Source organism: Musca vetustissima, unplaced genomic scaffold (assembly GCF_032173495.1).
Source record: "Musca vetustissima isolate MV318-11 ecotype Yass unplaced genomic scaffold, APGP_CSIRO_Mvet_v1 utg2469, whole genome shotgun sequence".
Classification (NCBI taxonomy): Eukaryota; Metazoa; Arthropoda; class Insecta; order Diptera; family Muscidae; genus Musca; species Musca vetustissima.
The window spans coordinates 148,010-167,898 of record NW_026875029.1 but is presented as its reverse complement, the minus strand read 5'-3'; the positions used below and the strand labels follow the sequence as shown (position 1 = coordinate 167,898).

At 31.2% G+C, this 19,889-nt stretch overlaps 2 protein-coding genes across 2 annotated transcripts; both read left to right on the top strand.

The window, feature by feature from the left end:
* Nucleotides 1-509: 509 nt before the first annotated feature.
* Nucleotides 510-13,888, top strand: LOC133337540 (transcription factor GAGA; the record flags this gene model as incomplete). The annotated part of the gene is made up of 6 exons (XM_061545759.1): nucleotides 510-755; nucleotides 825-1,047; nucleotides 1,120-1,437; nucleotides 2,835-2,972; nucleotides 8,639-9,192; nucleotides 13,640-13,888. Coding segments are annotated over 6 exons (1,542 nt in total), but the record flags the coding sequence as incomplete, so codon positions are not given.
* LOC133337539 (box A-binding factor) lies at nucleotides 13,718-15,136 on the top strand. Its single transcript, XM_061545758.1, has one exon. The coding sequence runs from the start codon at nucleotides 13,718-13,720 to the stop codon at nucleotides 15,134-15,136; it is 1,419 nt and encodes a 472-aa protein (XP_061401742.1).
* The last annotated feature ends 4,753 nt before the right edge of the window (nucleotides 15,137-19,889 follow it).

Genomic DNA, 19,889 nt, shown 5'->3' with positions numbered 1-19,889 from the left:
TTTCTCTCAAGAAGAACCCTTCTTTCCAAGAAGAGATTTCCCGGTTCTTATCAGATAGAAGACCTCTTCTTCCAGAGTAGAAGAACACCTCTTCTTCTACGTAGAGCAGAGGAAGACTTTTTCTTCCAGAGTAGAAGGAGACCTATTCATCCAAAGAAAATGACATATTTTTCTAGAAAAGTCATTATCTTCTAGAGAAGAGCATGACCTCTTCTTCTAGAGAAGGAGACGATCTCATTTTCTTCCTCTTTTTTAGAGAGATATTTTATTCTTTCAATTGAGAAAGACTCGTCTTCTAGGGAAGAATACCTCTTTTTGTAGAAAAAATGGGTCCTACAGTAGTCGCGGATTTTTTTTTAAATTATTTTTGGGGTCGTACAATAGGTGTGGATTTAAAAAAAAAACATTTATGAAATTCTACAATAGGCGTGGATTTTTTAAAAACTATTATTTAAAATCTTTTAATTTTCAATTCAAAAAAAAAATTTAATTATTTCTTATTTTTTTTTCTTTTCTTGCAGAACACCCCCTGCAAACATCCCGTTGTTATGTTGGCCGGTGTCAACGCCAATGATTTGGAGGCATTGTTGGAATTTGTCTATCGTGGTGAGGTTAGTGTCGATCATGCCCAATTACCATCACTGTTGCAGGCAGCACAATGTTTAAATATACAAGGACTGGCGCCACAAACCGTGACCAAAGATGACTATACGCATTCGATACAGTTGCAGCATATGATACCCCAACATCACCATGTAAGTTTTGGAACACAAAAAATGGTTATTCAAAGGATAAAACTAATTTTTAAATTTCTTTTTTTTTAGGAACAAGAACAATTGATTGCCACCATTGCCACGGCTCCCCAACAAACGGTACACGCTCAAGTTGTTGACGACATTCATCAGGCTGGACAAATTCTGCAGACGACGACACAAACCCAACAAGGCGGACAACAGCAAACGATTGTGACCACAGATGCGACCAAGGATGTTATACAACAATATTTGCCGGCACGCAAACGTAAACCCAGAACTAAGAAAATGTCACGTAAGTCTGAACTCGCCGAACCTCTCATCCAGTGAACCTCTTTTTTTAATTTCCAATTTTTTCCAATTTTAGCCACGGCCCCGAAAATCACCAAAGTTGAAGGTATGGACACGATCATCAGTACACCCACGACATCGCATACCACAACCACGGTCCAGACAACACAGCAACAACAACAACAGCAGCAGCAACAACAGGTCCAACAGCAACAACAACAGCAGCAGCAACAAATCGAAAATGGCAACGATGGCTCAATGATCACCTCAACACCGATTATCAAGAGTGAAGTTACCAAGGTAGAGACAATTGTTATGGATCCGAACACAAGTGAAATAAGTATTTCAACTCCCGGCAAAACTGGCAAGCGAACCAAGAATTTGAGTGGCGAGAGTAAGTGAAGCGGATTTTTTTTAGTAGCTTTAAAAGTGAAAAAAAAAAAATAAAAAAACAAATGTTAGATAAATTATCTGCCATGTTTGGATAGTGTAGATACTCTTAGATAATGTAGATAAATTATCTATGATGGTTAGATAACGTACAGATTTCATGTATGTCGTTTAGATAACGAAATTATTTTATCTAGGTCGGTTAGATAACGCCAATTTGTAATTTAGATAAAGTAGAGGGTTATCTATACCACTTAGATGACATTTAAAGGTTATCTGCATTGTTTAGATAACATTTAAATGGCATCTTAGTTCAATAGATGTAATTTTTGTAACTCAGATAATTAACAAAGGTTATCTTTGGTGTCTAGATAACGTTTAAAGATAATCTGTGTGATATAGATAATTTTTAAAGGTTATCTAAGTTGATTAGATAATGTATATTAGTGATTTTCATTCTCCAAATATTATCTATGTTACTTAGATAAACGGGAGAGGTTATCTATGTCATTTATATAACGTTTACAGATTATCTATGTTACTTAGATAAATTCTAAAAATTATTTATATGCATTAGATAACATAAATCAATCATCTTAGTACCTTATATGTCATCTTCGTTACTTAGATAATTAACAAAGGTTATCTCTTTGATGTCGATATAACGTTTAAAGATAATCTGTGTGACATAGATAATTTCTCAAGGTTATCTAAGTTTATTAGATAATGTCTATATGTTATTTTCATTCTTTAGATATTATCTATGTTAGTTAGATAAATAGCAGAGGTTATCTTTGCAGGTTAGATAACGTTTAAAGATTATGTAGGCTATTTAGATAACTTGTAAAGTTTATCTATGTTAAAGTTTATCTATATTATTTAGGTGGCGTTTGTGGTGTAGCTACCATGTTTAGATAACGTAGATATTTTATCTTTGTTGTTTAGATAAACTAATTACGTTATTTAGACCATAAATAGGTTATCTACACCATTTAGATAACAATAATAGGTTATCTACATAATGTAGATACCACCAATTGGTTATCTACATCATTTAGATAACCCTAATTGGTTTAGATAACGTAAATACTATATTTACGACACATAGATAACAGAAATTGGTTATCTATACTATTTATCTGGGCTATTTGGAACTTTTAGATGAATTATCTAACACTTAGATAACATTTTAGATAATTTATATTTTATTGAAATTAAATTTAGATAACACTAAATGGTTATCTACATCATTTAGATAACGTAAATACCATATTTACGACGTTTAGATAAAATTTGGTTATTTATGAATTATCTAACACTCAGATAACATTTTAGATAATTTATTTATTTACTGAAATTAATTTTTTCTAATCCAATTTTTTCTTATCTTCCCATTTGCAGAACCCCGTTCCCGATCACAATCCGAACAACCGGCCACCTGTCCCATCTGTTATGCCGTCATACGTCAATCGCGTAATCTACGTCGTCACTTGGAACTCAGACATTTTGCCAAACCCGGTGTGAAAAAGGAAAAGAAAAGTAAGTTATCAGGTGGTGGTAGTGGCACCGGTGCCGATCTCGATACAACCGACGGGGATGATGGCGGCAACAATTCATCGACAATGTTAGGTTCAACGACAATGACCACCGGTGATGGTGCCAGTGTTATGCTAGATAATACGACGACAACAACAACGATGGGCGGCAACAATACGAACGGTGTTAATGCCTTGGTCACCGCTGTGAGTAATGCCATGCCCATGAATACAACATCAACGGCGGTAACTAGTGGCGGTACTCCGATTATTGTGGGCAATACAATAACCCAACTGCCCGTACTTAAACAAGAGCCAGGTGCTGGTAATAATGGTGGGGCAACAACAATTACCACAACCGCTGGTGGTTGTATTGTGGGTACGGCAACAGCTCAACAGGTGGCCAATGCGAATCATCATCAGGGTCAAATGCAAAATGTCATACATATAGTAAGCGAGGAAGTTTATCAGCAGCAGCAACAACAGCAACAGCAGCAACAACAACAACAGCAGCAGCAACAACATCAACAGCAATAATCATAATTATCACACCCACACACACACACACAACCTCACTCCCGCATCCATCCACACTTCCCTCAATTTTAATTTGTTGGCCTAACTCAAAACTAAACTACTCCCCCGCTCAGCATTTATCATGATCATGCATTCCTTGATAACATCATTTGTTTTGATTCTCACACTCTCTCTCTCTTGTTCTTCTTCTTCATCTATTTATCTAACATTTTATCTTCCATTGCATTTTTTCTTTTCAAAGTGCAATTTGTTTGCTTCTTCTTTTTCTATTCTTTTAACAATGCCAACTCTAGTAGAGAGGCAACAAAAATAATTATTTTTTTTTAATTTTTCTTTTTAAAATTTTTTATTATTATTTTTTATATTATTTTTGTATATACGTATATAAAATTATTTTTTAGAAAAATAGTAATTTAAAATTTATCTAATTTTATTTTGTAATATTATTGCATAAAACAAATAGGTTATTTTAAATTTGAAAACAATACAAAGTTGTAGAACAAATGGGGTTTCGAATTCAAAATCCTTCTTTGAAAAAATTATCTTTTCTATAGTAGAAAAATTCTCTATAAAGAAGTACTACCTTGTGGTAACATTTTTTTTATAGTTTTTTTTTCTACTTTACAAAAGATGGATGCTAGTTTTGAGCAATTTCCGTTACTTAGGACAAGTTTTGAGATTTGATATATTCCCAGACCTCTAGTAGAATTTTATGAGGAACAATTTTGTAGAACACATTGACCTCCGAAAACCTCGTTTTCAAGGTGTTAGGACCAATTTTGAAAAAGCTTTTCAAAAACATATTTTCTGTTCCATTACATATTTACTTTCCTCCATTTTCTGGTACTCAAGTTCGGATTTAAGTTTTAATATATTCCCAGACCCCTAGTAGAATTTTATGAGGAACTATTTTGCAGGACACACTGACCTCGGATAACCCCTTTTTCAAAGTGCTAGGAGCATTTTTGGAAAAGCCTTTTAAAACCCCTTACCTTCAATTGCCGTTGAATATTTACTTTCCCCCATTTTCTGGTACTGAAGTCGGGATTTGAGTTTTGATATATTCCCAGACCCCTAGTAGAATTTTATGAGGAACAATTTTGTAGAACATATTAACCCTTTAAAACACCGGTTTCTAGGTGCTAGGAGCATTTTTGGAAAACCGTTTCAAAAACATACTTTCTGTTCCATTACATATTTACTTTCCCCCATTTTCCGATACTTATGTCCAGATTTGAGTTTTGGTATATTCAGACACCCCTAGTAAAATATTATGAGGAACAATTTTGCAAAATATGTTCACCCTATAAAACCCCGTTTTCAAGGTGTTAACAGCAATTTTTGAAGAACATAGCAAACTCATAGTTTCAATTTAACGGAACATTTTCTTTCAAGCTTGTTCTTGCTTTTAGGTCCACGCTAGAGTTTTGAAATGTTCAAGGACCCCAAGTAAAATTTAGTGGCGAACAATTTTGTAGAATATTTCATCCCGCCAAAATAAAGTTTTCTCGATGATTTAGCCCTATTTCAAAAATAATCCCATTATTTATATTTGTCACCATTGTTTTACACATTTTCTGGGTGTAAACTTCTATTGAGAGTTTTGGTATATTCAGAGACTGGTACTGAAATTTTATGAGGAAAAAATTTGCGGAACATGTTAGCCCCCTAAATCCCCAATTTTTGGGGGTTTGAAGTCATTTTTAGAAAAAACATAGCAAAACCATACCTTCAGTTCTACTTTACATTTTGTTTCAAGCTTATTCTTGAATTTAGGTCCACGTTAGAGTTTTGAAATGTTCAGTGACCCATGGTAGAATTTTGGGGCAAACAATTTTGTAGAATATTTCTTTCCGGTAAATGCTCATTTTCCCGATGTTTTAACCCTTTTTCAAAAAATAACCCCATTTTTTATAATTGTCGTTTTGTTTTGCTCATTCTTGCATTTAGGTTCAGGTTAGAGTTTTGAAATGTTCAATGACCCATGGCAGAATTTTGTGGCGAATAATTTTGTAGAATATTTCATTCCACTATTTGCTCATTTTCCTGGTGTTTTTGATCATTTTTCAAAAATCACTTTTTCTTCAGGCATTTTTTGAACAAATTGCTGCATGACAATGAGTGACCCAAAACTCCCTTTTACTGAAGAGCTAGAGGTTTAATTTGTTCTACAAAATTCTTTCTCATGATGTTATTAGTAATATTGCCGAACATATTGCGTAACTAATATCTATGAATACCGTGGAATTATGCGGAACGAAAAAATGCTTGAATGTGAAACCCCTTTTTCCTACAACTTTTTTTTATTTTTTTATTATTGTAAAAAATCGTATACCTATAATCTCAACCGTAATTTTTTATGTTTAAAAAAAAATTAAGAATATAAATTTGAAAACAATGAAAAGAAAATCAAAATTATTTAAATAATTTTGTTTTTTATTTTCGTTCTGTTTCTTAGATATTTATTAAGGCATTGTAAAGAAATATTTTTTTAAATAGCTCTTAAAACACACACAACAACAGCAACCTAAATTTTTAATCTATTTATAAATCTAAAAAAACTATTTTTTAAATTATATATATTTTTTGTATTTCTATATAATATAATTTATAATTATAATGCTCTAGTACATATAATACAAAAAGAAATACTACACCTAACTATTAATACTACATACCATACACACACATTAAAATTAACAATTAGAAACATGAAAGTGAAACATCTTTATAAATAAAGTGGACATATAATGAAAGAAAAAAAACCAAACCTTATTTGTTATGAGTTTGTATTCGTTTTATTTATTACGATATATTGATGATTTATTTACTATAGTTTAATTTTTTTTCTCTGAGAATATAATTTATTAACTCAAATTGTTTCTGTAGTTAGAGATTTCAGATTCTAATTTATGAAAACAAAAAAACTATTTAAATTTACCCCTGGTTTCCACAACAGACCCCCCAACAGAACATGAATTTAATTGCAAAAAAAAAAAAAAATCTTTCTCTTTATTACCCTCTTTTATTATTGTCCTTTTTCTTAACTACAAATTCATCACGATAAAGTTTGGTTTTTTTATTTTAGTTTTCTTTACAAAAAAATTAATATTTGTTAATTAATTGAAAACACAACACACACATACACACAAATCAATGAAAGAAATTAATTGTAATTATATAGAGAAAACAAAAAATTGTAATTTTCTAACCTCAATTTATTTACATTATTCCATTCACTCACACACACATATATACCATTTTTTAACCCAACATTTGCTCCTTGCATTATTAATCCATCCATCCTTTCAATCCATTCCTTTCATTAATTCACACATTTCTTCTTCATCCCACACAATCAATGTATGTGCGCTGTGTTGCTGATAAACTTCCGAGATGAATTTGTAGTTGCAAGGGAAAAAATAGAAAAAACCTTGGGACCCAAGGGTGGCGGGGGTCTTCTCAATAGACGACCAGTTGGGAGTTTTTATAAGCAAGCCTGAAGCTAGAAGAGTTCCAGGAAATCGGCCCTCTTTTTTATAATATTTTTCTCAAAGATTACAATAATTGGAAACTGTTTAGTTTTGCTATTTTTCTGCCTGCTAGCTTTTGTTTTGAGTTTTGATATATTCAGAGACCCCAAGTAGGATTTGATGAGGAACAAATTTGCAGGATATTTTGACCCTTTAGAACCCCATTTTCTGGGCGTTAAAAGTCTATTTTCGAAAACATATCAAAAACATATTTACAATTTCGTTATGTTCGGATTTGAGTTTCGGAATGTTCAGAGACCCCTACTAGAATTTTATGGAGAACAATTTTGTAGAATATTTTATCCCGCCAAAATCACGTTTTCCCAATGTTTTAAGCCATTTTCGCAAAATAACCTTATATTCAGGGGTACATTTACTATTGTATTTTCGTTTAGCAATTTTTCTGGGTGTTAGAGTTTTTTTTGAGTTTTGGTATATTCAGAGACCCCTAGTAGAATTTTATGAGGAACAATTTTACAGAACATCTTAACCCTTTAAAACCCCGATTTCAAGGTTTTCGAGGTGTTTTGGCGCTTTTTCGAAACAGTAACCCCATTTTTGAGTAAATTTTGAAAATGTTTTTTTATTCTGCTTCGTTTCTGGGTGTTAGGTCTTGTTTTCAGTTTTGGTATATTCAGTCACCCCTAGTAGAATTTTCTGGCGAACAAGTCTGTAGAACATTACGACCCGCTAAAATCTGGTTTTCAAGGTGTTTAACACGTATTTTGAAAAACATACAAAAATATACCTTTAGTTTCGTAGAATATTAATTATCACCAGATTCTGATACTTCCGCACTGATTTGAGTTTTGGAATCTTCAAAGACCCCTAGTAGAATTTTCTGGCGAACAAATTTCTAGAACATTATGACCCGCTAAAAACCCGTTTTCATGGTCTTTTTGATTGCTTTTCAAAAAGATATAAAAATATAAACCATTTTTATATTAGAAAATAGTTTTCAATATTTTTCGGAATTTATATTTTGTTTTGACTCTTGGAATATTCAGAGGCCCCTAGTAGAATTTAGTGAGAAACAAATTTGCGGAACATTTTGAATCGGATAAATGACGTTTAAGGGGTATTGTTGTCTATTTTCGAAAATGTTACCCTAAAAACCGTTTATTTAAGTTTTACTTGTTTCTTGGCCTCTTTCTATCCGTTTGGTGTTCTTCTGAGTTTTGGAATATTCAAAGACCCCTGGTAGAATTTTCTGTCGAACACTATTGTAGAACATTATGACCCGCTAAAAGCTCGTGTTCAAGGTGTTTTAAGTTGTTTTTTAAAATTATATAAAAATATATTTTTTTATTAAAAAATAGTTTTAAAAATTTTGCGGAATTTATATTAGGTTTTGACTTTTGGAATATTCAGAGACCCCTAGTAGAATTTTGTGAGGAACAAATTTGCAGAATATCTTGAAACGTTAAAATGACATTTAAAGGGTGTTTTAGACTTTTTTCCGAAAATGTTGCCTAAATTAGATTTCCTCCATCTTGAACTTAGTTAAACATATTTTTCAGACTCTACAAATGGGCGTGGATGTTCCTCATCCTCCTCTCTTTGATATTTATAACTAATGTGTTTATTTTGTTTTCCTCAGCTCCCGGTAAAAAGACCGCCATGGCTGTGCCACCCGGTTCATCGAATGCCTCTGGAACTTCAACGGTAACTACAACATCGGTTAGCACTGTGCCGCAGGTACAATCGGTCCAATCGCTGCATACCCTACAAACGGTGCAAGTTAAGAAGGATCCTGATGCACAAAGTCAAGGACAGACAATGACAGTGACCACCACAACAACGGGAAATAATAATGGACAGCAAGCTCAACAACAACAGCAGAACCAGCAACAACAATCACAACAACAGCAACAGGTGCAACAAGTTCAAGTACAACAGGCTCAGCAGCAACAACAACAAATACAACAGCATCATATTATCGATCAATCGGGTAATATATCAACGACCACCACAACAACAACAAATACCGGACAGCAGCAAGCCCAGCAACAACAACAGCAGCAGCAGCAAAATCAACAGCAACAACAACAAATTGTAACACAAACTGAAAACACCGATGGCACCACATCCTTATCCATAGCCCAGGTTCAAACTCTGCCCTCCGGTCATCAAATTCTGGGCAATATTAATCAGGTGAATATGACTGAATATCAGACACATCCCACATTGTGAGAGGACTGATAATCATGATGATAATGATGTGGATGGGGAGAATTGAATGATGACACACACATAAACAAACACACGGACACACATCTGAATATATTTTTTCAAAAAAAATTTTGGTTTTTTAAGAAAATTTTCTTCATTTTATTTTTCTTCAAGGGAGGGAAGAAAAAAATTTTTTTAATTCTTTTTTTGTTATTTCTTCTTCTTGGCTTTATTTACTTATTTTAAGTTTTATTCTTATTTTTTGTAGTAATTAAGTAAATCCAACCCTGTGCAATGTTAATATTTATGGCAAAAATATAACCCCCCAAAACCCAAACCCTACCCTTTTGTTTCTTTCCCCCCCCAATGCTATTTGTTTTTTAACCTAAGTTTAATACTAACCCCAACTTAGTTTGTAAATTTAAAAAATATATCATTAAAATTTTTTTAAAAATTATGTTAATTAAAAAAATATTTTTAATTAAAAAAAATATTTTTGATTAAAAAAAATATTTTTAACTAAAAAAACTATTTTTAATTAAAAAAAATTCTTTTAGTTAAAGAAGTAAAATTTTTTTATAAATAAAAACAAAATATTTTAGTTTTAATTTCTTAAGCTTTTTCCTTTGTAGCATACCTGTATTTGAAAATTAAAAAAAATGCAATTGTTTTGTAATTTTATTATAGTAAGAATTTTAATTGTTTCTTCCCCCTTAGCTCTGGTACTCCCATCCCTCCCTCTCCCATGTAGTTAAATATTTTATAAAAAATAATTTTGTATTTTTATGGTAAATAGTCTAGTTCTTTGTAGAGCTTAAAGCTTCTATACCACCCCCAATCCTCATAATGATTGATTTTACATACCCAGATACCACCCTCCTCTTGAAACTGGTAACTTGTTAAATCTTAATTAATCCCCCTTTATACCTTAGTATATTTGCTTTTAAACTGGTTTTAAGTTATATATCCTTATAAAATAAATTTACTCTTAATTCTATTATAATTATTACTATTATTCTTTTTATCAAATTTTCTCTATGAATTTTTTGTTTGTTAGATAGATAAATTAAAAAAAAATATATATATAAAAAATAGATAAAAACAAAATTATATTTCTCCTGACTTTGGTTTCATTTTTCTTAATTTTTTGTAAAAATATATATATCTATAGTGAATATTATTTTATATATATAAGAAAGAAATATTTGTTATGTTATTCCATTTAAAATTGTATTTTTGTTTAGCAATTTTTTTGGGTGTTAGGTTTTGTTTTGAACTTTGATATATTTGGAGACCCCCAGTAGAATTTTGTGGAGAACAAATTTGTAGAATATTTCCGGAAAAATAACGTTTTCCTAGAGTTTTAAGCCATTTTCGAAAAATAACCTTATATTTCGAGTTTCATTTAATAATATTGTATTTTTGTTTAGCAATTTTTCTGAGTGTTAGTATTTGTTTTGAGTTTTGGTATGGCCAGAGAACCCTAGTCGAATTTTATGGCGAACAATATTGTAGAACATTTCATCCCGGAAAAATCATGTTTTCCCAATGTTCTAAGCCTTTTCGTAAAATAACCTTATATATCGTGTTTCATTTAAAATTGTATTTTTGTTTAGCAATTTTTCTGGGTGTTAGGTTTTGTTTTGAACTTTGGTATATTCAGAGACACCTAACAGAATTTTATGGCGAACAATATTGTAAAACATTTTATTCCCGAAAAATTACGTTTTCCTGGAATTTTTAGTCTTTTTCAAAAAATAACCTTACATTCAGGGGTTTCATTAAAAATTGTATTTTTGTTTAGCAATTTTTCTAAGTGTTAGGATTTGTTTTGAGCTTTGGTATATTCAAAAACACCTAACAGAATGTTATGGCGAACAATATTGTAGAACATTTTATTCCGGAAAAACAACGTTTTCCCAGTGTTTTAAGCCATTTTCGAAAAATAACCTCACATTCAGGGGTTTCATTTAAAATTGTATTTTTGTTTTGCTCTTTTTCTGGGAGTTACGATTTGTTTTGAGCTTTGGCATAGTCAGAGACCCCCATTAGAATTTTATGGCGAACAAATTTGTAGTACATTTCATCCCGCCAAAATCACGTTTTCCCAGTGTTTTACGCCTTTTTCTAAAAATAACCTTACAATTCAGGGGTAAATTTAAAATTGTTTTTTTTTTTTTGTTTATGTTTGAGCTTTGTTTTGAGCTTTGGGTGTTAGGTTTTGTTTTGAGTTTTGGTGTATTTGGAGACCCCTAGTAGAATTTTATGGCGAACAAGTTTGTAGAACATTTTATCCCGGAAAAATAACATTTTCCCTGTGTTTTAAGACATTTTCGAAAAATAACTTTACATTTAGCGTTCCATTTAAAATTGTATTTTTGTTTACCAATTTTTGTGTGTGTTAAGTCTCGTTTTGAGTTTTGGTACATTCAGATACCCCTAGTGGAATTTTATAAGGAATAATATTAGAGAACATTTCGACTCCGTAAAACCCGGTTTTCAGGGTGTTTAAAGCACATTTTGGAAAACGTATCAAAAATATACCTTCAGTTCCATTGACTATTTACTTTTCACCGCTTTCAGTTACTTATGTCCGGATTTGAGTTTCGGAATGTTCGGAGACCCCCACTAGAATTTTATGGCGAACAAATTTGTAGTACATTTCATCCCACCAAAATCACGTTCTCCTGACGATATAACCATTTTTGAGAAATAACCTCATATTGAAAGTTTCATTTAAAATTTCATGTTTTGTTTAGCAATTTTTCTGGGTGTTAGGTTTTGTTTTGTGTTGTAGTATATTCAGAGACCCCTAGTAGAATTTTATGGCTAACAAATTTGTTATATTATATTCATATATTCATTATTGAGAATTAACCTCATATTTCAATTATAAGATTATTGTTCGAAAAAGACTTTAAACACCGGAAAAATCAAATTTTGGCGGGATAAAATGTACTACAATACTGTTTGCCATAAAATTCTAATGGGGGTCTCCGAACATTTCAAAACTCAAATCCGAACATCATAAGTACCTGAAAGTGGTGAAAAGTAAATATTCAATGGAACTAAAAGTGTGTTTTTGATACGATTTCCAATATATGCTTGAATCATCCTGAAAACGGGGTTTTAGAAGGGTGAGATGTTTTGCAAAGTTATTCCTTACAAAATTCCCCTAGGGGTCTCTGAATATACCAAACTTCAAAACAAGACCTAACATCCAGAAAAAGAGCCGAACAAAAAATGAATTTTTAATAAAACTTGAAATATGAGGTCATTTCTCAAAAATGGTTATATCGCTAGGAAAACGTGATTTTAGCGGGATAAAATATTCTACAATATTGTTCGCCATAAAATTCTACTAGAGGTCTCCAAATATACCAAAACTCAAAACGAATTCTAACACCCAGAAAAATTGCTAAACAAAAATTCAGTTTTAAATGAAACCCTGAATGTAAGGTTATTTTTCGAAAAGGCCAAAAACACCATGAAAACGTAATTTTGGCGGAATAAAATATTCTACAATATTGTTCGCCATAAGATTCTAATAGAGGTATCCAAATATACCAAAGCTCAAAACTAATTCTAACACCCAAAAAATTGCCAAACAAAAATACAAATTTAAATGAAACCCTAAATGTAAGGTTATATTTAAAAAAGGCTAAAAACACCAGGAAAACGTGATTTTAGCGGGATAAAATATTCTACAAATTTGTTCGCCATAAAATTCTACTAGGGGTCTCCGAATATATCAAAGCTCAAAACTAATTCTAACACCCAGAAAAATTGCTAAACAAAAATAAATTTTAAATGAAACGCTAAATGTAAGGTTATTACTCGAAAAAGGCTTAGAACACCAGGAAAACGTAATTTTTCCGGAATCAAATGTACTACAATATTGTGCGCCATCAAAGTCTACTAGGGGTCTCTGACTATGCCAAAACTCAAAACAAATTCTAACACCCAGAAAAATTGCTAAACAAAAATACAATTTTAAATTAAACCCTCCTGAATTTAAGGTTATTTTTCGAAAACGCGATTTTGGCGGGATAATATATTCTACAAATTTGTTCCGCATAAAAAGGAAAATGTCCCAAAAATATCCCTGAAATCATCATCATCACCATATCCTTGTATTGTAATAACCTTTAAATAAAATATCATCATCAAAATACTAATTACAATTTGTTGTCTTTTTCTTCTCTCTTTTTTTGCATCGATAACCCAACAAACAAAATAACCAAAAAATTCAAAAATTCCAAAATTAATGAAAACAATCATCAAATAATCTACTGCATCATTCGCACATCATTACCACAACATCATCATCACCACCATTCAAAAATTTTGACTAATCCTGCAAAATTGTGTAAATAACCCAACAAACATTTATGCGGCTTTTCACACCTTGTCCCGCCGCGCCAATCAGGGCAACAACAAGAACATTTTGGTAAAGAAGGTTTTCATTTTGAAAGGCAGTAATAATACGTAATGATGATCCAACGATATGATCTGCGGCTCCGACGGTGGTACAGCAGCAGCAGCCAATCAGCATGCCGCTGCCGCAACAACGGATAACGGAGTCGAGGTCGTAACGGCTGGTACAACAACGGCAGCGGCATCATCTTCGACAACATCATCGGCAGTAACAACATCGACTGTCGTGGCCGCAACGACGACATCAGGACACGAAACGGTTAACCATGGAACGGCGACGGGACACACGGGAGGCGGTGGCGGCAATGCCACGGTAATTAGCGGTGGTGAAGTTCTAAATGTTAGTGCCGCGGAGTTGGCTCAAATGGTTAGTGGGGCACAGGGTAATGTTCAAATTACCACCACCCAACCATTGACCAGGGCCACCAGGCGTATGCTGCGAGGTCATGCCACAACAAATGCCGCCGGGGAAAGGGTATTGCTGATCAATTATATATCACCGAATTCGGGCGCCACTAGCGGCGGCAGTACCGTCACCACCACAACCAACAGCAGTGGTGGTCATGGTCATCATCAGCAGCAGCAACAACATCATGGGGGTACGGCCATTATACAAAGCTCAACATCTGGAGGCCCGGGTACGACCACCACCACAAGACGGGTCATACAAACCCGATCTCAACATGCAGCTGCCGCCGCCCATGGTGGCAGTAACAATCATCACCCTGCAACCACCACCACCACCGTACGCACATCCAATGCCCCCTCCGCAACCCCCGTTTCATTGGCTGGCCTTGGCTCTGAGGTCACCGTCACTTTGAAGAGATCGAATAAATCTCAGCAACAACAACAACACCAGCAAAATGCCGCAGATCATATTATACGACAACAACAGCAACATCATCATGCACAACAACACATTGCCACAACGCGAACAACTACAAACACAGCCGGAACTTCGGCATCACCACCTCCCTTGGTATTCACCACCACCCATCATCATCATCAGCAGCAGCATCATCACACCGCCGGCGATGAACTCCAACATCATGAACTACACGAAGTCGAAGAGATTGAGGAACATCATCAGCAGCAACAACAACAATATCATCCACAACAACATCAGGTCATAATACATCATCACACCACAGGTGGTGGTCAGCAGCAGCATTATCAGCAAACCGAACACCATCACGATTCGCATCATCAGTCGTCCGCTGGCGGCGGCGGTGTACCACACCTAATGTCCATACAAACCCAAACCCAAGCCACCTCCGCCGATATGGATGAAGAAGATCTCCTCGAATATAGTACCAGTAATGTGGATCAGGTTGTAGAGGCTGCCATGTCCGTTGAGGATGCCGAAGATGTGGAGGAGGTTGTGGAAACGCATCATATCCAACAGTTGCACACCGTACAACTGCAGACCCAAGGTGGCGACGAGTGTCTGGACGATGAGGGTGAAGTGGAGGAGGTGTATTTGCAATAAAGATGAAGAGAGGGAGAGGTGGGAGATTAGAACATGATGGAGCTCTGAGAGCCATTATGTTTAGGATTTATTTTTTTAGATATAAGGGACCCAGCGGGTTTTTTGGCAACCACAGGTTTCAATATTTTTTTATTAAACAATATTTTTTATTAAAAAAAATTTCAATATTTTTTTATTAAAAAAATTCTCAATATTTTTTATTAAAAAAATTCAAATTTTTTTTATAAAAAATAGTAAAAAAGTGAAAATTGCAAAAACAAATTGAAAAAATTTTCATAAAAAATATTGAAAAATTTAAAAAAAATTTCAATATTTTTTTTTATAAAAAATTCAATATTTTTTTTTTATAAAAAATTCAATATTTTTTTTTATAAAAAATTCAATATATTTTTTTTATTAAAAATTCAATATTTTTTTTATAAAAAATTCAATATTTTTTTTTATAAAAAATTCAATATTTTTTTATTAAAAATTCAATATTTTTTTTTTATTAAAAATTCAATATTTTTTTTTATAAAAATTTGTCAATATTTTTTTAATAATTTTTTTTCATATTTTGTATAAAATTTTTTTCAATATTTTTTTATTATTCTCAATATTTTATTATAAAAAAATTCTTTTTTTTTTAAATTTTAATATTTTTTTTTTTTTTTATAAAAATGAATTTTTCAATATTTTTTTTTTTAAAAATTTTAATAATTAATTAAAATAATGGAAAAATGTCTTTTTATAAAAAAATATTGAAAATATATTTTATATAAACCTGTATGTGCTTTAAAACTTGCTGGGAGATTGAGAGAGAGAGAGAGAGAAGAAAATTAAAAAAATAAAAAGTGTGGTTAAGATTTTATTTTTTTACAAATAAAAAACAAGTTGCAATTTTTTGAGGTTAAGATTTTATAAATAACGAGTTGCAATTTTTTATTTTTAATATTTTCAATTTTTCTTTTTTTAAATGAAAATTAAATTTAAAAAATATTACATTAAATATAAGTTAGTTATATAAGGCTATATATAAAATATATACTATATAAAAAAACAAAAAAATAAGAAATCTATTTTAAGTAATGATACATACAGTGAATTTCAAAAATTTTGAAAATTTCGTAAATAATAAAAACATGGATTGTTGAAAAAAAAATAATTTTTAAAATTTACTGTATAGAAAAATCACTGGGAATAAAATGGAAACAAATTTGTAAAATAATTAATAATTAAGAAATAAATTTTACTTTTTTAATATTTAAATATTCCAAAATAAAAATTCAATAACAAAAATTTTGAAATTTTTTTCATATTATTTGCAATAGTGTTAAAATTTTGTGTATAGACAGAAAAATAATTGAGAAAATTTTCTATTTTTTATTAATTTAAAAGAATTGAAATAATAATATTCAATAATAGTGACTCCAAAATAATTTTGACACTTTGACATTTTTTTTTCAATAGAAATAGTGAATTCAGAAATATATTTTTTTGTTAAATTTGCTGTATTAAAAAAAATTTAAAAAATCCATTTAAAAAATTCGACTTATTTTTTTTAAATCTAAAATAGAGGACATAATCGAGAAATAATTTTGAAAATATATTCAATAACAAATTACAAAGATTTCAAACATGTTGTATGTATAAAAAATAAAATTGTATTTGTATCTTAAAAAATTAAATAAAAAAATATTTTCAAAAATTTGTTTAAATAAAAATTATGTAAAATTTTTTTAATAACTTTTAATAACAAATGATGAAATGTTTTTAAAAAATGTTTAAATAAGTTGTTCAGTATTTAAATCTAAAAGTAATTGATTTTATGTTTCCCCCCATCCGAAAAAAATAATGGGTGTTAATTCAGACAATTTTTGCTAAAATAAAAAAATTTAAATCATGTTAAAAAATGTATTTGATTTTTGAAATTGTATTTGAAATTTGTATTGAAATATTTAAAAAGATATTTTTTGAAAATATTCAAGTTTATTATATGTAGAGATCAGTATGATAATTTAAACAACTAAAAATTTGGTTAAGTTCGGCCGGTCAATTGAAAAACTGGCAAAAAATCCGGAAATTCCGAATAAAACCGTTATATGGTGGCTATCATAAAAAGTGGACCGATGTCCATCATTTTTGGTAGGAAGTTTCACTATCCAATCTGAATTCACAGTACAAAATTTCAGCCAAATCGATTGATAAATGGACCAAAAATTATCGAAACTTCGAATATTTGGCGGTAGCTTTATATGGGGGCTATTGTGAAAAGTGGATCGATTTCGAAAATTTTTGGTGAGGGGATTTGTTGCCCGATGGGAACTCATAGTACCAAATTACTGCCATTTCTGTTAAAAACTGGCCAAAAATTGCGGAAATTCCGAAGTAGTTTTATATGGGGGCTATCATAAAAAGCGGACCGATATCGTTGATTTTTGGTAAGGAGATTTCTTACCCAATGGGAACCCACTGTACCAAATTACAGCCAATTCTGTTGAAAAACTGGCCAAAAATTCCGGAAATTCCGAATATTTCGAGGTAGTTTTATATGGGAGCTATCATCAAAAGTGGACCTATTTCAATAAAATTTGGTGAGACGATTTGTTACCTAATGAGAACTCAACGTACCAAATTACTACCAAATCGATTGAAAAATAGGGCAAAAAGTTCCCAAAATACCGAATATTAGGGGTACCTTTATATGGGGGCTATCATAAAAAGTAAACCCATATCGATAATTTTTGATGAGGAGATTTATTACCCAATGGGAACCCACTGTACCAAATTACAGCCAAATCGATTCAAAAATGGACCAAAAATTCTAGAAATTCCGAATATTTGGGGGTACCGTTATATGGGAGCTATCATCAAAAGTGGACCGATATCGATAATTTTTGGTGTGAAGATTTGTTACCCAATGAGAACTCACAGTACCAAATTAGAGATAATTCGGTAGAAAAACCTGCCAAAAAATCCCAATATCGAATATTTGGAGGGACCGTTATATGGGGGCTATCATCAAAAGTGGACCGATTTCGAAAATTTTTGGTGAGACGATTTATTACCCAATGGGAACTCAATGTACCAAATTACTGTCATGGCAAACTATTCGGAAATTCCGAATATTTGGAGGTAGTATTATATGGGGATTATCATAAAAAGTGTACCGATATCGATAATTTTTGGTGAGACGATTTATTACCCAATGGGAACTCAAGGTACCAAATTACAGTCAAATCGATTGAAAACAATGCCAAAAATCCGTAAATATCGAATATTTGGAGGTACCTTTATATGGGGCCTATCGTAAAAAGTGCACCGACATCGATCATTTTTGGTGAGACGATTTGTTACCCAATGAGAACTCACCGTATCAAATTACAACCAAATCGATTGATAAACGCGCCAACAATTCCCAAAATATCGACTATTTTGGGGTACCGTTATATGGCAGCTACCAAAAAAAGTGGACCGATATCTATAATTTTTTCATAGAATAATTTGCTACTGTATGCTGATTCAAAATACCAAATTACAGCCAAAATTTAATTTAAAAAAGTTCTCAAACACCCCCAAAATATCGAAAAATCGGAAGTATAGTTATGGTGAGGGAGCTATGGTAAAAAGTGAACCTATATCGATAATTTTTGTTAATGGAGTTTTGGTACCCAATGGGAACTCAAAGTACCCAATTCGGTCAAAAAATTGTCTATAACTCCCTAACTCACTAAGTGGACCGATATATTAAATTTTTTGAATATCAAACATCCGAGAAGTAATAAGAAAAAAATATTAAAAAAAATAAAAAAAAAAATAATAATAAAAAAAAAAAATAATAAAAAAATATTTAAAAAAAAATGATTTAAAAAATAATAATTTAAAAAAATAAATTAAAAAAAATAATTTGCAAAAAAAAAAAATAATTTAAAAAAAGAATTAAAAAATTAATATAAAATAATAAAAATAATTTAAAAAAATATAAAGAAATAATATTTAAGATATATATACACATACATATAAATGTATATATTTTAAAATTTCAATAATTGTAATCATTAAAATATTTTTTTAAATAAAAAAAAAACTTATTGAGAAAATGGAAACAAGTTTTTAAATAATAAAAGAATAAATATATGGAAATTGTAATATAAAAAATAATAAAACATAATTTTATTGTATATATACTTAATAGAAAAAATAAATCCTTAAACATATAATGTGTATAAAAAATATAAAAATATAATGAAATATAATTAAAAAAAAATACTTATAATAAAATAAACATTTATTTGAAATTTGTAAGACAGAAACAAGCTTGGTTTTATTATGAATTTATTTATGAATCACACGGATATCTTAATTTTCAAAAAATTATCTCAAAAATAATTAAAAAAAATCAATTTTTTTAATAATTTCGATGTGCCATATCAACCATTCTTCATTAGCCATAAGGCTGAGGGTATAAAAAATCTCCACCCTATCGGCACAGAAAAACTGTCCTTTAAGAAATCCACCTGGGGAATTTTTTTAAGTAAAATTTATTTAAAAAAATTTTTTTTTAATAATTTCGATGTGCCATATTAACCCTTCTTCATTAGCCATAAGGCTGAGGGTATAAAAAATCTCCACCCTATCGGCACAGAAAAACTGTCCTTTAAGAAATCCACCTGGTAAAATTTATTTTAAAAATAGTTTCTTTTTTTTATTGCCACACATAAAAACTACATTTCTTCCCCAATCCAATCGTGAAAGTTTCATCCGAATATCTCCA